The following is a 22,690-nucleotide window of genomic DNA, read 5'->3' as shown; positions in this document are numbered from 1 at the left end:
ACACATAGCAGCGTTCTCTCCGCATGCCCATGTGTCGAACTGCGAACGGTTGCAGAGAGTACGGTTCGACTTCGATGGTCTTAGAAGAAGTAAACTGTAATCTTCGATGCCAACGAAAGCTCGCAAGGACCGACTTCAATGCATCCAGAACTTGCAGGACTTGCAATACGCTTCCAGTTAATGATATTTGTGTACCCTAACTCTGTTTGGGTGTTCGTATTGGTGCACCGAACTACATAGGCCCATTGCTGTGTTTCCGATGCACGTGTCACACATGCCTAGGAAGTTCGCTTCCTTCGGCGCTCTGTGGTGTCAACTTCGGCCAAATTGAATACAAAAAGTGTGCAGTTCCAAACAGGAGATGACGTGATCCGCAGAAAAACAACCGCACCGATGTGCTATTTTCGGAAAACAACATCGACTACATGCTCGAAGGAGCACCACTCAGCTGGCGTCTCTTACATTACATCGACGAGTGCCGTCAGTCTAGTAACCAACCATTCGCCGTTCCTGATTTCGTAAACAAGACAGGTTACGAGCTTAAATTTGGCGCTTTTATGCAGTGCAATTCAAAACGACCAAGCTTCTCGTGCCTTGGTGGTTCAGTCTTGCCCTCGCTATAGCCTTGATTTTGCTGCCACGACGTCTCAGGCAAAGCTCACAGAGCTTATACTTCACTGGGAAATGCGCTTGGGCCTCGTTTCTGCTTTAATCATACCGGCCGAAGCAAGAACGACATCTCCATCAATAAGTCGTGTGTTGAGTTCCGGATAAAGCCGATAACAGCGAGATGGCACCGGTAATGGCGTACGTAATTTTCGTCTTCGGAGTTGCACTCCTGCCTGCAGCAAACGGTAAGCTCAAGTGATTTACCTTTTTTGTTTTCTACAACGGGACAGTCGCCGGATCGAATCTAAGCCACGGTGGCTGCATTTCGATTGAGGAAAACTGCTGCATGACCACTTACATAAATTTAGGCGGAAAATTTCACACAATCAAAATTGCTACATCTCCTCGCTAAAGAGTGACACATAATCTTACCATAGCTTTGGACATTAAATACCCAGTATTTCTATAATTCTTGTTTTTCATGACGTAAATAACTCCAATGCTCTTATCGCGTATAGCACTTACGATTACAACTTAGACTCGTCCGAAGAGCTGGGTAGAAACCCCAACTCTTATAGAATGCAGAAACACACTGGGTGAGTACATCGTTTCCCGTTAGCTGTTATTCATTCCGAAGCGGTAGTTGGCCGCTGTGAGCCAGTGTTTAAGGTTATCAAGCTGACGGCCCGAAAGTTGCAGGTTTGATACCGGCTGCTGCAATTTCCCTTCTATGAAAGTGAAATGTCAAAGGTCAATGTGCCCTCTGTTGTCAGTTCGTTTTAAAGAACACGCACTAGTCGACATCTTCCAAAGCCCACCGCTTCAGCGTGTCACATCATCATATTGTGGTTTGTTGCGCAATATGTCAGCACTTATTTTTCCGATTTTTGTGTATATAGTATATTGCAGTAAACTCATACCATCTCATTGATTCACTGATTAACTTCGATTTCTTCCACTGAGACAATTACCGTTTTCTGTAAATGGATATACCTGAAGAGGCACACAAGGACACAGATGAGATAGGAAGGCAGCAGGTGGACAGCCGGTACTTGGAGGGACATGACGTGAGACAAAACTTACAGGAGAATGACATAAATAAAGAAAAACAAAAACAGAAGCAGAAGAAGAGGAGACAGAGGGAGTAAACAGAATACGCAGAATTCGGGTGTCCCAGAATGACAGGCACGAAGCAACCGCAAGGTCACAAGATTTTAATACGCTCTGGTCAGCTTGATCAGATCCGAAAAACCGTCAGTATATATTAGCGACATCCGAATCGCCTCCCCCACGCTACATTGGGAGCGCTTTTTACAGTGAGCTGGAATTGCACTAAATCTGCTAAGATGCACACGGAAATTCTGGAATAGTCCAATAAAGTCGTCTTCTTTTTCATGCTCATGCAGGACAATGTATCAACGTCACGCTTCCCAACATCCTCAACTTGGGTGAGGTAAGTCATCAATCAACTAGCTAAATAACAGACGCACATGTTAATTAGGTATTTCCTAGTAACAAATGTAACTGCAGCGCGCGACAAATATTTCTTACTCCGCTCGCACTGAACGGATTCTGAAAATTTTTATGGTGGTAAATTCGTGCGACAATGAGCCCGTATAGTAAATCAATTTCATGGTTGCTTGAAAAAGTGTTGCAGTGCCCCTTCAACGTACGCAGTACTTACATTGGTTGTAAAAACGAACTTATGGGTCAATGGAAAACGCCTAGCATGATTCTCTTGCATAGATGAATGGCAGAGGCCCCACATATTTGGGGGAGAAGGTCGTATTATTTCTTAAGTTTGAACTAGACAAGGCGAGAAAATGTTGCAGTCCGTGAGTGCGTAGAAACTGCAATGAAAAAGCATCGCTAACGTACGCTACAATAAACGGTCTTCTGCTTATGCACTTCTTTGTTTCAAGATTTTGGCCCATTAATAGTTAGTGATGCTGAAACCCGCAGCATGAATCACTACCCATAAAATAGCTGTGATGTTGTAACATCATCTAAGCTATCCTAATTTAACGCTGAGTTTGACACACACATCTTCTATATGTGTTGGCAGTGAAATCCAAAGATACAGCATAAGACGGTTCTATAGATCCCAGGTTTCAGCTTTCCTGGTTAAAGAAGTGCGAGTTTGACAAACGCATCTTCTAAATGTGTTGGTAGCGAAACCAAAGGATACAAACAGAAGACGGTTCTATAGATCCCAGGTTGCAATAAACAACGGGGCCGCATGTTTAAGCTTTCCTGGTTAAACAATGGCACAGAGTGATCAAGCAGCCATTCTAGCAGACAAGCTGTTCGAAGTGAACGCTTCGTCGTCACTGTCTCAACGCTTAGAGCTGGAGGTGATCATGTTATGCGCTGCACTAGCGCTTGCAACGTTGCTTAAGTTTCAGCGCAACCGTCATTGGTATGCGTGCTTTGAGCGAGTAAATGGTGCGAAGCACCATGCCTGTGCCAGAACCCCACCGTATCGTTCCTGCTAGGCCCTTAATAAGATTATATGGGTCGTGATGGGTCCGCATGATTTAGCTTGAAGAATAAAGAAGTGCCTGGGTTAAAAGTGGTAATAGCGTGGCTGTCTGCAAGATTGCCAAGACACTCCCCATAGATCGACGCAGGGTCAAATGAAGAGGAATGATGCCACACAGAAATGCTTCGGAAAAGGCTTGTAAATTATAGGAGTACTTAGAGAGACTTGCAAAGGATATTCTAAAGGCAAAAGCTCGGCGGAAGGGGGAATCAGCATTTTAGGGAGTCAACTTGGCTGCGTATGTTTTACCATGTGACTGCCGCTTCACCTCTAGAAATATCCCTGCAAGGGAAGCAGGTACCAATAATTGAATGGACAACATAACACACTCAATCGACAACCGTTAGTTTTCAGTGAACACAAATGATTGGACATCACATGTTCAAAGAGAGGTGAGCTAACTGACATTTAGACGGGAAATAGTGCAGGCGGAAGTTTTACAGTTGGAGAGAAGCATAGGCGGAAGCAATGCACCATTCATTTGTTGGTGAAACTTCACCCTCGAAAAGCTGCGTAATGCAGTTGCCTTTTGTCTCAAACTAATGTTTTATCACTTCTAGTGCCTTGGAACCACGCTGAGAGCCTGTCCCGACACATCGGTAAGTTTTCCAATATACCGTTAACATACAAATAGGCATTCTTTGTAGAAAGCGAGACTTTTATTTTCTTCTTGTTCTTTTTATTTGCTGCGTAAATTAAACACACACACACTTGCGCGCGAAGAAACTTTCGGAAACTACATGGGAGCGTTCACACGTAAAGTAAAGCAAAAAATACTCGAAAAAAAAAGTATTGCCTTCAAGTTGTCTTGCCAAGGCAAAAAGAACATCAGGAAACGACCAGTTGAAGAAGGGACATATTGCCCACAGTGGCACTTCAAATAAGACAATACCACTTCTCGAAACGTTGACTTACTGACACGCTATATTTAAGGATCACACATACTGTTTACATTAGCGTGTTTCACCACTTGCGTCACTTGCCATTCTTCTAACGTGGAATCCTACGAACGTAAATACGCAGCTTGATTATTTTGTTTACATAACGCTTAAATGGGCTCCGAACAAGACAAGCTTACTCGAGAACAAGTCGTGTTGCTGTAGCTAAGCTATCGTGGTTTTATGTCATGTAGCACTTCATACATCTTGGTGGCGTGAAACTCAAACATGGTACGCGAGATCGGCCGTTAAATGCAGCTTTGAACCTCACGCATGTGCTTCGTTATCAGCGCCGATAAGTTCGCTCTTCCAATACTTATCACACTTAAGCTCAAGTACGTTTGAGTGGCTCTCTAGGTGTTTCTATTTCTTTGTTTTTTTTTCAGAAATACAGGGCTAGTATTAACCTTATAATGATGCTTCTCTTTTCAGGATGGCCTCGTACCAGACCTCACTCGTGTTCTCGGGGTAATGTCAACACATGAATTCTCATGTCAGCTCCATATTACCCGTGTGCAATGTTAACATTCATTGCGTTATGAACGTGTTTTGCATTTTCAAGAAAATGTAGTTACTTAAAATCTCAATTATGCATATTTAGAAATTTGCTCGCTCTTTATAATGAGTGTGAAGTTCCACTGAAATATGTGACATAAAAAGTCTAGAAACTACCAAGCGACCATTCCTATCGGGAACTGAGACTCAGAAGGGCACAACAGCGCAAACTATATTTGCTCGGAAAGAGAGAGAGAGAACACAAGGAGAAAGGCAGGGAGCTTAACCAGGGCTGAGCCCCGGTAGATTACCCTGCACTGGGGAAGGGAAGATTGATTGATTGATATGTGGGGTTTAACGTCCCAAAACCACCATATGATTATGAGAGACGCCGTAGTGGAGGGCTCCGGAAATTTTGACCACCTGGGGTTCTTTAACGTGCACCCAAATCTGAGTACACGGGCCTACAACATTTCTGCCTCCATCGGAAATGCAGCCGCCGCAGCCGGGATACGAACCCGCGACCTGCGGGTCAGCAGCCGAGTACCTTAGCCACTAGACCACCGCGGCGGGGCAAGGGGAAGGGAAGAGGGGAAGGAAATTTATAGAAGAGGAGATAAAAGATCACTGACTGTGCCGACGCGTAACAGTTTCATCATCACAAACGATGAAACAGGCCGGTGTCCTTGAGAAAACGCTCGGGCATTCTTACTCTGACAATCTCATGGTTATGGCAGTGGTGTCTGCATTTCAATAGCACCATTATTCAGGCCTGTCGCTGTTATTGCAACTTTCAACAGTAAATGACTGAATTACTGAATGGCTGAATGAATGAAAGGTAATGCCATAGCAACGCAGACAGCTACAGCTTAATGGACTCCATTTTTGCCTGACCATCACGCCCTAACAATTCTCTTCGCAGTGTGTGCTCCAGATTCTGCCTCAGATTGGAAGCCCTGTCTCTGTACTGTATAATGTCGTCGGACTACTCGAAGCTGTCCTGGCTAGACTGGGCCTATGTGAGTGTGTCTTCCTGAACGGCTCCGCTAGAAGAATTTTGTCTCCTTACAATGCCCCGCATCCGTTTCTTGTGATTCAAACCAGTCCAGCGTGTTTCAAATAGCTGGAGCACCTCGTTAAAATTGTGCCTAGTCAATTTTTTCATCAAAACAGTATCCGCCGAGAAAAGACAGCTCGCGAAGTACCCAAACAGCTGGTATAGGCATCGCTTCATTGTTGTGAAGGTTGTATTTAGGTAAGGCCTAAAAACAGAAAGTTTTTTTGATAAAATATTCCAGCAACTGTTTTAATGCAAATTTGCAATGATTAAGCTGTGAATTGCTGCTTTTAAGATGTCCTGGCAAAGCTTTAAACTCTAACATTTTTCCAAAACTTCTGCGTCTGGTCATCTTGTACGGTCGTTGAGGTTGGTCAGAATGTGTTCTACCTGAAAGTTTTCTCGTAGAGCAACTTAGTTTGATTTCATTTTGCATTGCAGCTGGCGACATCGGTGGACTTGCAAATATCCTTTGTCGTCCCCTTGGAATTCCGCTGTTCAACTGCGGCACCTTCAGTCCAGGAAACATTGTTTGCCAGGAACCTCTGCGGATAAGCCTGCCCAGTGTATTCAACGTCGGAGCGGTGAGCCTGATGATCAAAATAGAACTCGCACGCCGTACAAAGTCCTGAAGGAAAACTGAACTTCCTTTGCCATGTATTTGCGCATATCTCACATATTCCGCGTAGTGTATTATCTAAAAGGAATAAACGATGTTTTCTTTAAAGCAAAAACACAAGAAGAAACGAAAAAAAAGATCAATAACAAAGTAATGTGCACAGGAAAAGTGTAAAACAGATGGCATAAAAACGTATAACGTTTGGATAATGTTCTAATAGTGAGTACTGTAATCTAGGTTAGACCCTATATATATATATATATATATATATATATATATATATATATATATATATATATATATATATATATATATATATATATATAAAACAAAAGTGGTGCTGGGTCCGGGTAAGATTATCCGTAGGCAAGAAGACGCACGTACGAATTGAATTTATTGACGTTACGGCCGCGGGTCCGGCCTGATGAAGGCCGGACCCGCGGCCGAAACGTCAATAAAATCACTTCGTACGTGCGTCTTCTTGCCAACGAATATATATATATATATATATATATATATATATATATATATATATATGAAAACAATGAAGCGCTAACATAGGACCCGGAAGTAAAAGTAAATAAAGTAAAAGTAAAAACAAAAAAACCACGATGCAAGGTTTGCGCGCATATGACGACGTCACACATTGCTAAAAGCACTGCTTCTGATTTCTTCTATAAAATTAAAGGAAATTTTACGTGTGACACTTACAATTGCATCTATTTGCTCGAATGTTCCGTCTGCAAATTACAGTACATTGGACAAACCGAAACGCCCTTCAGATATCGCTTTAACAACCACAAGTGTCATGCCGCCACCATTCCTAACCTTCCGCTATCAAAACACGTGCACATTCCAGGCCACTCATTTGATAGTATTACAGCTACAATCCTTCAATCGGGTTTCGGTTCCCACCACGAAAGAGAGCTTCGAGATTCGTATTTAATCTATAAGTTTAAAGCCGTCACTTGTGGTATGAATGAAAGCGCTGGCAAACTTTCATTTTTACCCATTTAGCTTCCTAAACACCCTTGACTACCACCGCTATTATTGCCGCTATGCTTTCACGCAGATAGATTAGTTCCCTGTTTCAGCTTTGTTGTCAGATCATGACAAGATGTTATACCCGCGTTTATGTTTATCGATAACTTGCTCGCAGTTGTACCTATGACGTGTATTGATGTTTGTGCCAGTGATGCACACGTTATGTGGCTTCATAATTTTTTACTCATTGTTAATGATTCTTTATTCGTTTCGTCTTCGCACGCTTGTAATCTCATTTTTTTTCTTGTCTTATCACGCGCACTGTTTCCCACGCGCTTTTAACAACCACTTGTCAGCCATTAACAGCGCTATGATACGTTACTGGCCTTTTTATATTGCGTTACCGTCGCATATTCACATCACTCCGACGAAGGCCGGTCCCGCGGCCGAAACGTCAGTCCTTTACAAAACAATTTTTCCTACGTGCTTGATTTTTTTGAACTATATATATATATATATATATATATATATATATATATATATATATATATATATATATATATATATATATATATATATATATATATTTGACAGACGGGCTAAACAATCTTCAAAGCGTACTTACGCTCATATCTATACATATAGAAAGCACAAATGAGGGACGGGCAAATTCGTGTTTGGAAAAAGTGTTTAACAATTTAGAATACTTGGTACTCTAGTATGGGGGAGCAGAAAGCAGTCCCAGTGCCCGACTTGTTCTCGACGTGTGGTTAGAAAAAATGGTTAACGATCTTGAGTACTTCGTATGGGAGAGTGGTGAGCCGTCCCTAAAAGCGACGTACAGCTTTCGTGGCCACAACGAATGATCATCAAAACAAACGAGACATTTTATTCATTTCCGCGCCCACTTTTATATATCGACAATTGTGACGCTGGTTTCATTTCAGAAACTTGGACGTCCTCGTAAGTTTTGTTTGGTAGGCGTACAATGCTGCTTAGCCAAACATAGTGCCGGGAACAGCGACCACAAAATTTTAAATAATGATATGCGTAGTGCTTATATTCGCCGCAAAACAGTACCTGTGGTTTGAGCTGAAAGCAGTTAATGCGACTATCCTTCAGCAGTTCGGAGACGCACCCCATGAACATATTTGAGTGATGCTACATAGTATCCCTATGCAATGTATGAACGTAAATTCAAGGAATAAAATTACGAAGCGTCTCCCCGAAGGGAAATCTGATAGAATGCGAAGTAGCAGAGGTGCGCACGGCGTTGACCCGGCTTACACGATTGTCGACGTGGGTTCTGGAAGAACGGTTGGAAGCGAAACTCGGTGTAGCGTTCACTTGAGTAAACGTTTGTTTGAAACGTGAAGACACGGGACGCGGGTCGAGTATTGTGTAAGTTTGATCTCAGATGAACGAGTCAAAAGAGCGTTTCTACTCGACGTGTCGTCGAGCATTGCGAGTGGTAGTCAGGGTGAAGCGAGAGAGAAGCGTGTTGCGAGCGGGCGGAGAAGCCGGGAGCTGTGGGTGCTGCGGTGAGCGTGCTGTGGGTCAGGGAGAGAGTGACGTCAGCGCGCACCTGTGAAGGAGGCGTGTGAGGGCAGTGTGAAGTCCGCGCTCAGGTGAGGCGTGACCTACTTGGCACCGCTCCTACACCTGCAGCAAGGAGAACGCGTTGCGGCGTGTTTATACGGACGCACGTACGTACGGCGTTACACACGTGATTCAAAAAGCTGCTTCGCATCTAATATTGTAATAGATGAAAGGTATTTCATTTCTAATCGCTCTGTAGTGATGAATACAGAAGAAAACCTAATTTGATTTTATGATTGCGCGCGTTAGCGTTAAAGGCTTGGGTGTGGCTGAAAAATTTTGTTAGCTGTATCGATTGAAACGTTCGTTTTCATAAGAACAATATTAAAAGAATTGATATTTGTTCAGCATACATGTGAGCTAAAAACCTTGGTTGCGCAGAAAATTTAGTATAAAAATAAAATTTTGATAAAAACAACAAGTCACAGTTGGAGGCAAATGCCACAAACCTCCTCACGTTTTAAGCTCTTTACCTGGTACTTATAAAAAACCGCGTGTATCTTTAACATTTGCATGCCTTATCTGACCGTTTGAAATATCTAAAACACTACCTGATACGAGTACGTTCAGAAATAATGACAGAGTAATTATTTTTTGGCGTACGATGTTCACAAATCAATATATAATTACGAGAGACGCCTTAGGAGAGTTCTGCGAAAATTTCGACCACGTGAGGTTCTTTAGCGCGCACCTAAATCTGAATAGACGGGCCTCAGGCACAATCACCTCCGTCAAAAATTCAACCGGTGTGGCCGGGATTCCATCCCGCGGCCTGTAGTAATGACTCATTGGAGAGAATATTGGGGGACTCTTAAGCTTCACCTTTAAGAGTTGAACGCGATAGTGAAATCCGGCCCCTAGTACACCCTTCAACGGTTAAGTGTATTTCATTTTCATTTTATTTTACCCCCAGGACCGAAGTATTACCGAGGCGAGTGGTTAACAATACATACAAAAGTAAAAAAAAATAAAGCAGCAAAAGTGGTTAGGTAATACAAGAAATAATTGGCCAGTTAAGTCCTGGAGTGATGATGTCCGTAATGACCAAGCGAAAATTTGAGTGGTCCTTGATAGAACCAATAGTGTCGGGAAGGTGGTTCTATTCTTTAGACGTCCTGGGAATAAATGATTCTTGACAGGTTCTCGTATGGCAGTGCATTATCCCAACCTTATGGACAATGTGCGATTAATGCGAGAAGAAATGTAAAATGGAGATGATAAAAGGTTTTCACGCAGGTAGGAATTGTAGAAATATAAGTTATGAAATAAAGCAAGGCGAAAACACTTACGTCGGGATGAGAGGGGAGGAAGTAGTAAGGAGTTCTTCATGGAAGTTAAACTTGATGTTCTTCGGTAATTGCTATAAATGAAATGAGCGGCGTTATTTTGGATAAGTTCAAGCGATTGAATATGGGTGGCGGAGTGAGGGTCCCAGATGGATGATGCGTAATCCATTTTAGTCATAATGAGTGTTTTATATCAGGTTAGTTTCAATGAGGAAGGAGCAAAAGAGAAATTTCGCCGGATATATCCTAACATGCGGTTAGTATTGCTAATAAGCTTATCAATGTGTAGAGACCAGGAAAGTGTCGAGGTTTTGTAGACGCCAAGGTACTTGTATATTTTTACGGCTTCTAGGGGGATGTTATTTAGATAATAGTTTGGTGGAGGGGAATTATTACGAGTTACACGCATTGTTTTACACTTAGAAACGTTTATTTGCGTCAGACATGCATTACACCAGTTAGAGATAGTGTTCATGTCGTCTTGTACGTAGTTGTTATTGTTGTTATCTGAGATTTCGCGGAGGATATGTTTTGTTACACACACACACACACACACACACACACACACACACACACACACACACACACACACACACACACACACACACACACACACACACACACACACACACACACACACACACACACACACACACACACACACACACACACACACACACACACGCACACCATAGATTGTACCAGCGCACGCGCGGAAATGATACATACAGGTTTCTGATCTAGAACAAGAGTCGCATGGCCTCCAAGATACGCACCCTTGTGCTCGCCATTTCGGAGGCCATTAAGAGTCTCACAATGCTTCACAGATGGCAGCACATTATCTAGCATTTGCTGTTTGCTTGATCAACGCCTCTGGAAAAGCATGACATGCTTTCCACTAGATGGACATAGTTGTCTATTTTTAGAGATGTTCGAAAGTTCCTGTGTGTTTTTAACGGCGATGGCTTCACCATCCACGCGTTTGTTCGATATAGTTTGAGGCCTCCCAAATGCGCCCACGAATTGCCGAATGGGCTCGTTTTCGTCGTGACACCTGTCCAACAAAATGCATTAGGCCCTGAAACACTTTTTTAAGAAACCATGGAATGAATTCACTAGAAGATCTTATTGCCTCGCGAATTCAACGCCGCAAAAAATTTTAAGAATCCATCCAGTGCGAGTGGAGTTACAAAGGTTTGTCGCATGCTGCAATTGCATTCTCTCCTCTCCCGTTCCTAGGGAAGCGCAGGAAGCTGAGCAGGGAGAGGTGGCAAGGGCAAAGAAACCGTGTCACCCGTGCCTTGGAGCCTTGAGCACTTATTCTTTTTCTTCGAATGCGCTGCTTTTTTAGTGTGATCGCACCCACACGTGTGGACAAGTAGCGGCCTCCCGCGGTGATCACTGTAAAAAGCTTATTCGCGCACGGGCGATTTTTCGCTCACAACCAACGGGGCTGACGCCGACGGCGGAATTTCCGCGACACGAGCTCTGTGACGCTATCGCGTTAAAAGGTCGGGAGAGACAGGCGGAACTTCGAGGCTGTTAGCCAGCTCTTAGACAGGCTGGCTACCCTGTGCTGAAGAAAGGGAAGAAGGAAATAGAAGACACAGAAATCAGAGGACTACTCATTACCATCCAACGAACACACATTCCTAGGATGGTCAATATTATTGTCTGGGTACAAAACCACCACATGATTATGAGAGTCGCCTAGTGAAGGACTCCCCGAATTTCGACCATATTTGAGTCGAATTTAAGTTTATTTGAATATAAGTTTATTTGTCCTGAAATTCTTACAGGATCGGGAGTAGAGGCTAAAAGCTATATTATCTGATATGGGGCCTCTGCTCCTAAATACAGTTTGGCACGCAGGCCGCTCAATCTGTCGCATTTGTTCTCAGAAATAAATATATAACACAACAAATAACACACAGAAATAAATAAATAACACAATAAATAAACCGTAACACAACAAAATTTAGCATGGTCTTGTCACACTATTTCACGGAAAACATAAGAAAAATCACTTTATCACAAAAGCGTCATCTGAGAAGAAACTTCAATACAGAATGTAAAATAAAGCATAAAAAAGCAACTACAACACATAACTCAAATTGATAGATAGGATGTAACAAATCAAGTACAGAAACTTTAATAAGCATACTCAATATCATGGTTCATTAGGATGGACTTGATGATGGTGTTCGAAGGTACGGAATTGAAATCTATGAGACCGTGTAAACGATTTAACATTGTGGGTATTTGATACTGAACGTGTTGCTTGCCATAAGTCCTCATTGCTGGGATTTTCCAGCGTTGCTGACGCATAGTATAATGAGTGTTGTCAGGCGGGTTCTGAAGACACTGTGGCTTGTTTTGTTTAATCCACTGCAGAAGTTTGAAATGATACAGTTTTGTTATTGTTTGTAATGCGCATTTTTCAAAGAGTGGTTCGGTTTTTAAGTCCCTGATAATACCATGGTATTGCTCGAATGCTCGCAAAACTCTTTTTTGTAGAACTAGTAATTTTTGATAGTTTGTTTGTATAGTAGTACCCCGTACCAAGATACCGTATGTCATTTTAGAGTAGAAAAGGGCCTAATATAATTATATTTGTAACCTTTTAGGTAAGACTGAGCTGAGCTTATATAAACATCCAACGGTTTTACCGAGTTCTACCGTTAGTTTTTCTATATGTGTGTTTCATGTCAATCCCTCAGATAACCATACACCTAGGAACTTCTGGCTTGTGACTTGCTCTATCTCTTTGCCCTCAAATAAAACAGTTGAACTATAGTTACGCGGCCTATTAGGTGGGGCAAAGACAATGCATTTTGTTTTACTAACATTTAGTTGCAGTTTATTCAAACTAAGATACGCGGACAACTTTCGCAGGTAGTTATTAACCTGGTGTTCAAGCTCTAGAATGGATGTGCCGCTAAAGAGTATGTTAGTGTCATCTGCATACATTATTAACTTGGGAGAACATGGGATATCACACAGGTCGTTTATATAAATTATCAACAATACAGGACCGAGAATTGAGCCTTGTGGTACTCCTCTTGTTATGTTTAAGTAAGTGGAAGCACTTTTGTTTATGCAAACATATTGATGGCGGTTTGTTAGATAGTTTTTCATTAACTCAAGAACCACACCACGTACACCATACTTGCTAAGTATAGCCGTTAGTACTTCATGACATACCGAATCAAACGCCTTTCTAAAGTCTATGAACAAACCCAGTGAGTACAATCTATGTTCGATGTTTGTGATCAGTTCATGTTTAATATTAAGCAAAGCTGCTTCACAAGAGTTATTTTTTGAAAACCATACTGAGCCTCACTGATCACATTGTACTTGTCAAAAAATTTGTACAAGCGTACGTTTATTGCATTCTCAAATATCTTAGATAAAACAGGAAGAACGGATATTGGCCTGTAGTTTGTGAATAGCCGTTTATCACCACCCTTGAAGACTGGGTACACTCTCGCTATTTTTAGGCTGCCTGGGAAAATACCAGTTTCGAACATTCTATTTATTATATAAACAATCATTGGAGCTATAATATCAGCTACGTTTTTTAGAGGAGTAGCCTTGATCTCATCAAAGCCAGCGGCTACGTTATTTTTAATCTGGTTTATCAATTGTATTACTTCCTGTGATGTCACTGGGGTTAGTGACACGGATATAGGACATGACTTTCTTTAACGAATACTGGCACCGTACAGCACACGCGAGTCTACTATTTCGCCCCCAACTAGTTGCGATCAGCGCGCACAAGATCAAATCGGGCCATGAGCCAATTACCATGACAACTTCACGAGTAATATTTTTCTTTTGTTATTAGCCATTATTCAGAGAATAATTGGGTTATAATACGTTTTCTCGTGAATCGTAATCCTCACATATGACTAAAAATTTAATACAATTCGGTACGTGTAGCACGTACGCAACAAAAGAGCTGTTCGTTAAGAGTAACAGAGTGGATTTCAAGGGATTTCAAATGCGTGAAGGTGAGACAGAAAGTTAAGCTGAGGAATGAGATTAGAAGCTTAGGAGTATAACGTGGTCGCAATAACCACAGAACCAGATTTATTGGCAGGACATTGAACTAGCCTTTGCCCCGGTCTTGGTGCAGTCAATCTGATGATGATGATGACGAAACATTGACAGTGATTAGGCTTCAGTCTTTGATTGAATTTTGTGCTTTGTTCAACTGTTGCAGTGCCTGAACACAACCCTCCTGTTCTGCGAAGCCGGATCAACAATTTCGGTGAGGAACTTCATTTCGGGTGACCATCACTCATTCTTAACTTCAAAATTCTGCTGTTTTGGTGACAATGACGCTATTTTTTCCTCAGGATCCCATCCTGAGGGAGCTGTTGCAAGCAGTCGGAGTAAGTACAATCACTACTTGAATAAGTATACATGGTTCTTCGATCGACGTTAATAAATCTCAACCCTAAGACGTTTCGGAATGGATGCAAAGTCTATATACTAGTAATTCTGGTTTGCCTTATGTAATCATAAATACCAGCTGAACTTGGCAAAGTATTTCGGCCTGCCAATTATTGCAACCATGAGATTCTGTGCAGCGAGGCCCCTAATTCGACGCCTCATAGAACAAAAAAAGTTATCCTCGATAATGCCTGGGCCAAGTGATGAAAAAAACAACAACAAAAAGACCATCACGTCGTGACACCGTACGTCGCCACACTGGGACATCAACATGAAGTCATCGGGACCTCACACGAAGATGTCATAACGCGACTTGGTCGCTTAGACAAATCTCGGAGGCAGTGCCGTGAGAACCACGAGAGGCGTAAAACGTAATTTTATATACGTGCTTTAGAAGGAACCCTGGCGCTAGCGTCTATGGAAGCTGTGACGCACGGCACTCCAGTCATAATTAGACTGATGGGTAGTACATGGATTTGGCTAGTCTTCGTACTTTCGGCTCGGTTTGGCTTCTTTTGGCCTTGAACCGCTTTGTCACGAGATGACAATCAGTGAATCTTCAGCAGCCGCATTTTACTCACTTAACATTTTAGGCTCAACAATTCAAATAAGGCCACGAAGTTCACAACAGCTTATTTTTTTATTTGAAACGAAACCAAAATAGAACAATAAACAAAGCCGCAAGGGCGTTTGAAGTCCGCAAGCATGCATACTATCTGTAGATTTGTATACTTACAGTGATTTCCATGTTGGCTGAGCGATTGTAGCGCCAGAGTCCCCTCTAGTCAACTTTAGGAAACTCCTTGGTGGAGAATACTGCGGTGCCTTCAATCTTGGGGTTAGTGCAAAACATGGTTACGTGCGGAAAAACTAGGTTCTAATTTATATTCAATCTGGAGTGAGTCTGAAGAGGAGGAGCAATGAACTTTAGTATAGAAAAAAAACTGTGTTTAGGCGGCCGGGCCTAGGTCTCCCATGAGGGGACGTCAAGGGCTTGTCTCGACGCCGCTTCACGGGCGTGCTGGGTCGTCCATATTTGGCCATTGAGACAGGAGCTCCGCAGAGCCTCAGGCAACCTTGACGAGAGGGTCGTGGTGTTAGTGTGAGGAATGCGGTTTGTTTCATTCTGACGGGATCATTCTCGCAATTCCGAGATCTCATTTGAATTAGGCGGGTTGTTTTGGCGCGTGTTACATCGCGACGGTCACCGGAAGCGGGATGTGAGGCGTATGGACTTTAGGCCTAATCCATGGCATGTCACACAAAACAAGAACAGTCTATTACCGGATCCGAATGCATGTTGGCAAGCGTTTAAACTGAAGTCAGTGCTTTAGGATGCTTCGCGTTCTCGCTGAAATTCGTAGAAAAAACAACAACTAGAAAATAGAGTTAACGACGTGGCGGTGAAACACGTGCGAAAAATTTCAAAAAGTTAACCGAGCCCTTGCACTATAGGTATATGGCACATACGAGCTAGTTCAGTCGTGATCATGGTTCTGGCATAGTAAACGTTGCCGCCGTAAATTTACACATTACCTTTGTGGACTACTTTAAACGAACAGAGACATACATTTAAATATCCCGCTGTTTCTCTTTCGCGTGACGCATATTATTTCATCAATGGTGATCTCAGAAGTCCTGTGGTACGTAAGGAACTCCGTTGTTTCTAAAGTTAAAAAAAATCAATAGCGTTCATGTTATACGCAAGTTGTTTTGATACAGAGGCAAAAGTGTTAACGGTATTCTGCCACGAAAATTAAATTCTATATACAGTACTGTGTTCGCTTTCACAGAATTTTCCTTTTATCTACCTATTAGCTGATTTATGTGGTTTGATTAAAATTGTTCTGCAAATATTTTTTCTCCGAATATGATTCACCGAAACGTAGCCATATACAGTATTTCGGATAGTATAGGTATTTTTTCATATTCATACAAAAAAAGATAGTGGGCATTACACACGTGGACAAAAAATGAAAAAAAAAATAACGAGAACGCAAGCACACACTGGACATTGACAGTTAATTGAAAAAAAAATAACACACACATTTTACACAACGTGAGCTCTTTCTTTGATTACAGCTACTTAAAAAGGAGACTCGCATTAGAATGTAATGGAGAACTAACAATTTTTTATTTAGGTACGCTATGAAATGTCACCCCTCGTGTTACAAAAGTAGCCACGTTACAGTCGAGAAAACACAACACATATAGTGCGCTTTTTTTTCCTTTTGATCATGTTTGTTACGGCGCCTTCCTTATTTGCATCACGGTTACAACATAGAACTTCACTGCAAATTATCCTCTTCGTTCATGTGCAGTGCATTCTGAGCGTGGCTCCAGAAGGTCTACAACTGGACCTCGTCTCGAGCCTGGTGTGTCCCCTGGTGGACATCCTGAATTCATCGGTGAACGAGTTCACCTCGCTACTTCCTTTCCGGTTCCTCACACGTGGAATCACCAACGCCGTCGGCTCCCTCACTAATAATCTTCTCAGAGCAGTCGGCAACTGTAAGTGGGCTCTGCTTAAGGAGGTTACGCAAGGGTAACTGGTATATGTCAGTTCCCACGTAATATCTTAGTAGCGGCTGCAAGTTTTCTCATAATATTTGACTTGCTCGAGAAGAATGCCACTGGGTATCCTGTCATACTCGTTTTTCTGCTTACATTAATTATTCTCCTGTGGATCAAACCCAAATCATAAAGTGGTTTCAATGTATCTTTTCTCTGCAATAGCCGGAAGGAATTTAGTGACATTCAGCCGTGTTACAATTGATTCACGTAGTTTATACCTGAGCTAAAAAATAGGGCATCTTTAAAAGAGTTACTGTTAAAAAATAAAACAACTGCATTCGTAAATCCAGATAGAGTGTGCTTTGAGTAATTTGTTTGCAGTTGCAATTTTTTCAAGATCAGAAATTTTTTTCAGTTCAAATTGTTTACAACCAGTTGTGCCACATGCGTGCAAAGTTTTATCAGAATCAGTTCAGTAATTTTGAGAAAAGGTAAATAGAAGTTTAAAAATTAATTTAAAAACGCAATTTAAAAAAAAACGAAGTTTTGTGGGCGCATACTGCTTACACCCTAGGACACAAGGCACACTTTGGCGTGGCCATTGAACAGCTTGGAGCGCCCCCTAGACGTCAGGCTTACACAGGTTTGTTCCTCACAATGCATGAACGTATCGCTGTCAAGATTGAGAATTCGATTTTTCGTTTGTGGGGGTTGAGTGGAGGCTATCTTATCATACCTCCTTAAAAGCGAGAGCCTTAGATGTTCCACCATACGCGGAAAATGACAGTTGGCGACGTCAACGGCAACACGAGTGCTACGATAATCATGTGCGGACGTCATCATATAAGGTCACGAGGGCGTTACAGTTCAACAATATCCGCGTCTTCATAATGACGTCAATATGACGTCGAACCATGGGATGTCACGTAATGACGTCATGAAATTAAATAACCGCTTAGTCACAGGTAGGACGATAGCGGAGGTTCTGCCGAACCACGTTAGATGTTGAGAGTTTCCAGTACCTCTGATACTGGATACAATAAAAGACGAAGATGAGTGCCCGAATGCTTCAGGACGAACGCGGGGACTTAACGTTTGTGATTAATCTAATTACTGAGAAGTAAAAGAACAAGAGACCGAAGTAACTAGAAGGGTAACAGTGGGGTGGAGCACATTTGGCAAGCACTCTCAAATGATGACCGGTAGCTTACCACTATTCCTCGAAAGGAAGGTATATAACAGCTGCATCTTGCCGGTACTTAGCTACGGAGCAGAAACCTGGAGACTTACAAAGAGGGTTCAGCTTAAATTGAGGACGACACAGCGAGCAATGGAAAGAAAAATGGTAGATGTAACCTTAAGAGACAAGAAGAGAGCAGAGTGGATTGGGGAACAAACGGGGGTTAAGGATATCATAGTTGAAATCAAGAAGAGGAAATGGACATGGGCCGGGAATGTAGCACGTAGACAGGATAACCGCTGTTCATTAAGTGTAACTAACTGAATTCCTAGAGAAGGCAAGCAGGTTAGGTGGTTAGGGAGACAGAAGGTTAGGTGGGCAGATGAGATTAAGAAGTTTGCAGGTATAAATTGGCAGCAGCAAGCACAGGACCGAGTTGACTGGCGGGACATGGGGGAGGCATTTGTCCTGCAATGAACGTATTCAGGCTGATGATGATGGTGATTATGATGATGATGATGATGAAAGAGGTGTTGGGTTTCGCCCTTGAGATGCCATCGACAATATATATCAAGCGTGCGAATTGTATGTTCATTTTGAGAGTTTTATGAGCACTCCGTAAGTATTTATGACCAAAGTTCCGTGAAATAATAAAAATGGTATATCACTTTATTCTATAACTAGTGAGCAAGGTGAACATATAGGGGCATGTACTAGAATTCATTCGTGCGATAACTACGTCAGCGAAACGCACAGCCTTATTTGCCCAAATTTCTTTTTTTGTCCTGCCGATTAGGCGTAGCTCACTTTAAGCCACGCAATCTTGCTAGGCGTGGCCTTTTAGTTTTATATATAGTTCTCTTTAAAATATAGTTTGCAGAGAGCAAATTTTTATTACGTATGCTTAAAAGAAAATTATTATTAAGGCTGTGAAATGACAACCATAAACCATATTACAATGAAAACTCGTTAATAAGTTTTTTTCTGACACTGGAAAACAAAGGCTATTTTCCAGAATTCGTACTAACCAAATAGATGATAAAAGAGAAAACTCGGCAATCTACTTGAGCAACTATCCTTTATTGTGCAATATTTAAGTGGCTCGTCAAAATTCACGCTGCACTTTCTTCTTTTCAGTAAGTAGAAATTAATGAGTGCTGAACACGAAAAAAAAAAATGAAGTGGCGGCTTGCTTCGCATGATTGCGTTGGCGAGAAAGGTATAATTTGGGCTCAAGTTTAACTGCGCCTGGCAGCAATCTTATAACCGAAAAAACCAACTTGACGGTGTCTTCAGCGGCTTTGCAACGGGTCGATCATGGCTTGCTGGATAGTGGTTTGAAGTAGTATAAAAATAATAAACGAAGGATTTCCAGATATATCAGTTAAGATCCCCATTTCTTGGTCGTATTAACCAACCTTGAATGAAACTGTGATCGCATTAGGCGAATGAAAATGCATTACTTACAGGACTATGGCAAAAAAATAAAAGAAAAATGTTTCCGAGGTCAAAAAAGTGTTATGCAGACTGATATCAACGAGATTACACTGTATTTTGTTACAAAAACATCAGGCTAATATATCACATAACAATACATACTTTTTTTCCGCGCTTACTCCCATGGTAGTGGAATAATACAGCCTAAGAACATTAACCTAAGGAGGAGCAGTCATCCATGAGCCAATTGAGACGAGCTGATGATCGGAGCGTAGTAAAAGACTAATGAGCGAGGACCTGTTTCGGATCTTCAAACACCCGTTGTACTGCTATCAGGTGAGCGTTCAGAAAAATGTGTGTTGAGGACCCACTTATAACAACAAAACCACTAAATTTAAAGATTTGCATGAATTATGGGCCCTTTAACATATAGAAAATATTATTTTGCATGTCGTGGCATCGAAGCTAGACTCTAGATATGCCCTGCACAAGATTTTTGTGTGTGTTTTGACTAGAAAAAAAGAAAACGTACTTTACTACGTTTTACTTTTATTTTATTACAACCGCGAGTCCTTGCCTTCATCTTTCCATTTCGTATGAAGTCTAAAGCAATACAACATAATCACCTCATACGTGTGATTATTACGGCATTTGTAGGTAACACGTAATCCAACAAGACAAACTGGACCTTACTTCAGCGCACCTACCAAGGAGCAGAGCCAAACGCAGGACAGCATGGATGTAAGTTGATGGTCCGGAGTCGAGTTGCTGCCACGGTTCAAGTGATCGAAGCCAGCAGCCCTCACCCTCGCAAACGGCTGCCGCAATGAACTGCTGGACATATGGCTTACTGGACAAGCATAACGCGGACAAAAAAATAAATACATAGATAAATAAACATATAAATGAGCTAGCGAAACGCGTTCCGGTGGAATACAAGTATGCTAAATAGCCTATGCCTAAACTTCATCACTATTTTTCGGCCAAAATGTTTGCTCTGTGGCCTTTGGTTAACAAAAGGAAAAAAAAAGAAGCGTCGGATGGTCCCGATTGAAAAGTTACTCACTTGACTTCATGGTGAATAAAAAGAATTGTCGTTAAAAATATTTGTGACTGTTTGTTTGTTTATTCCACTTAGAAAATTCCGCAACAAACAACGCATTGTAAGGATCCATTTTATGCCAAGCAGTCAGAAAGTAGCTTGCTGTGAGTGCTGCACCTTCTAACACTGCGAAAGGTCCCTCGAGATGCTGTGACCAAACCCTTGAAAGATTTATACGTATGCAAATAGGGCATACTTTATTCCCTACACAAGCTTCATCTAAAGAAATCCACGGGTCACGATCAGTACTTATCTCAAAGCCGACACGCTAAGGCAACAATTAAGTATCTCTTCGAAATATACGCTATATCTTCTAAACCTTCGAATTTGCCAGACGACTGGTGCAATGCTTGAGTATTTCTTATACACAAATCGGGCTCAAAAATAGAAATAAGTAACTACCGACCAGTGTAGATTACAAACTCGTGCTGCAAAATAACAGTGCATGTCATTCTCTAGGCTATATTAGCTGACTTATAGAAACAAATTAACGTTTTTATGAATAACGGCATGATTTCAGATCAGCACTCTCAATTATAACCCAAGTAGCTGAATTAACTATCAAGATAGCCTACGCAAATAACCACAACGAGCCATTTGATGGCATAACTTTACACTTTTTTAAGTCGTTCTATGGTGCCGCACTCGAGAATTGAATCACAAAGCTATCCGCTTTTGGTATTTAAAATAAGTCGGCATCCTGGATTAGCCGCATTTTAGCCGAACACAAACAGATCGCAAGGATCGATTTGCATCTATATCGCAATCACTTGATGCTTATTTTGGAGCACTTCCGGGATCGGTTCTTGCGCCATTGTTGTTTTAATGATTAACAGCGGCTTTCACTTATCTGTTGAAAACTCTATTCTAATGCGCCTATTTTCCGAGGAATATTGCGTACACAGTCGTATACAACTAAAACGACGAAGCTAAACTAAAGCATTCCCTGCGAACAATTTATTACTGATGTAACATGAAATTTAACATGTGAGAAACTCAACTCATTTCATCGAGAAAAAAACAAAACAAACCTTCTAAGCTTTACATATATAATAAGAAGCTCAACTGTCAAAAAAGCCATCAATTTATTTACCTAGACATTACACTCTAGCCGATTCGAAACTGGGAACCAAATATTTTGACTACGTGTAAAAAAGCGGAAAGAAACTATCTTTTCTGAACAAAAAAAAAAGCGCACTGAGCCAGCACATCTTAAACTATATGCATACAAAATACTAACTAGACCTAGTTTAGACTACATTGATCTCACTTGAAGTCCACATCTAAAGCAAACCATTAGTAAAATAGAACGAATACAAAGATAATGGCAGCGAAGTTAGTATATTCACATTTCGTGAGACTGTGAAGTTACACAGGCTTGTTTGCAACAGAAAACTTGCAACACCTTTTGCAATGAATAATAATTTTGCAACAAAAATTTATTTACGAATTGTATAGTGGTTATTGCACATTTCACGCTCTCATTACGCCCGACTAAACGCTCATCGCAACTGAACTATCCTGAAGTGCTCCACCAATCTTTAGGTCGTGATGACGCTCAAAAACATCGCCTTTCCCGTTGAATATTTGGTGCTGGAATAGATTAGATAATAAAAATGTGTGTGTGTGTAACACCGTTGAATCATTTATGAAACTCATACAGTGTGTCAAATTCGAATTGTGAGTTGTTGAGAACGTATGATTTTCTTCTTGTTATGTCTCCACTTCTGCATTAGTCGTGAAAGGCCTGCAGTATATTGGGATAATAAAAAAATAGGGTCTTGCAATATCTGTTATGCGTCTTCGTACAAGAATACTCGAGAAAATCGTACACGCTATTTTCCCGTAATCTTAACTCTTAAAAAAATCT

The 22,690-nt window shown here is 41.5% G+C and overlaps 1 protein-coding gene across 1 annotated transcript; it reads left to right on the top strand.

The window, feature by feature from the left end:
• Positions 1 to 475: 475 nt before the first annotated feature.
• On the top strand, positions 476 to 20,824 carry LOC119179356 (uncharacterized). Its single transcript, XM_037430423.2, has 10 exons — positions 476 to 854; positions 2,016 to 2,062; positions 3,712 to 3,750; positions 4,522 to 4,557; positions 5,507 to 5,603; positions 6,083 to 6,225; positions 14,355 to 14,402; positions 14,491 to 14,526; positions 16,909 to 17,098; positions 20,376 to 20,824. The coding sequence occupies exons 1-10, from the start codon at positions 791 to 793 to the stop codon at positions 20,384 to 20,386; spliced, it is 711 nt and encodes a 236-aa protein (XP_037286320.2). The 5' UTR covers positions 476 to 790; the 3' UTR covers positions 20,387 to 20,824.
• The last annotated feature ends 1,866 nt before the right edge of the window (positions 20,825 to 22,690 follow it).

The sequence above is a fragment of the Rhipicephalus microplus genome, chromosome 7 (assembly GCF_043290135.1).
Source record: "Rhipicephalus microplus isolate Deutch F79 chromosome 7, USDA_Rmic, whole genome shotgun sequence".
Taxonomy (NCBI): Eukaryota; Metazoa; Arthropoda; class Arachnida; order Ixodida; family Ixodidae; genus Rhipicephalus; species Rhipicephalus microplus.
This window is presented reverse-complemented; position numbering and strand designations above follow the sequence as displayed.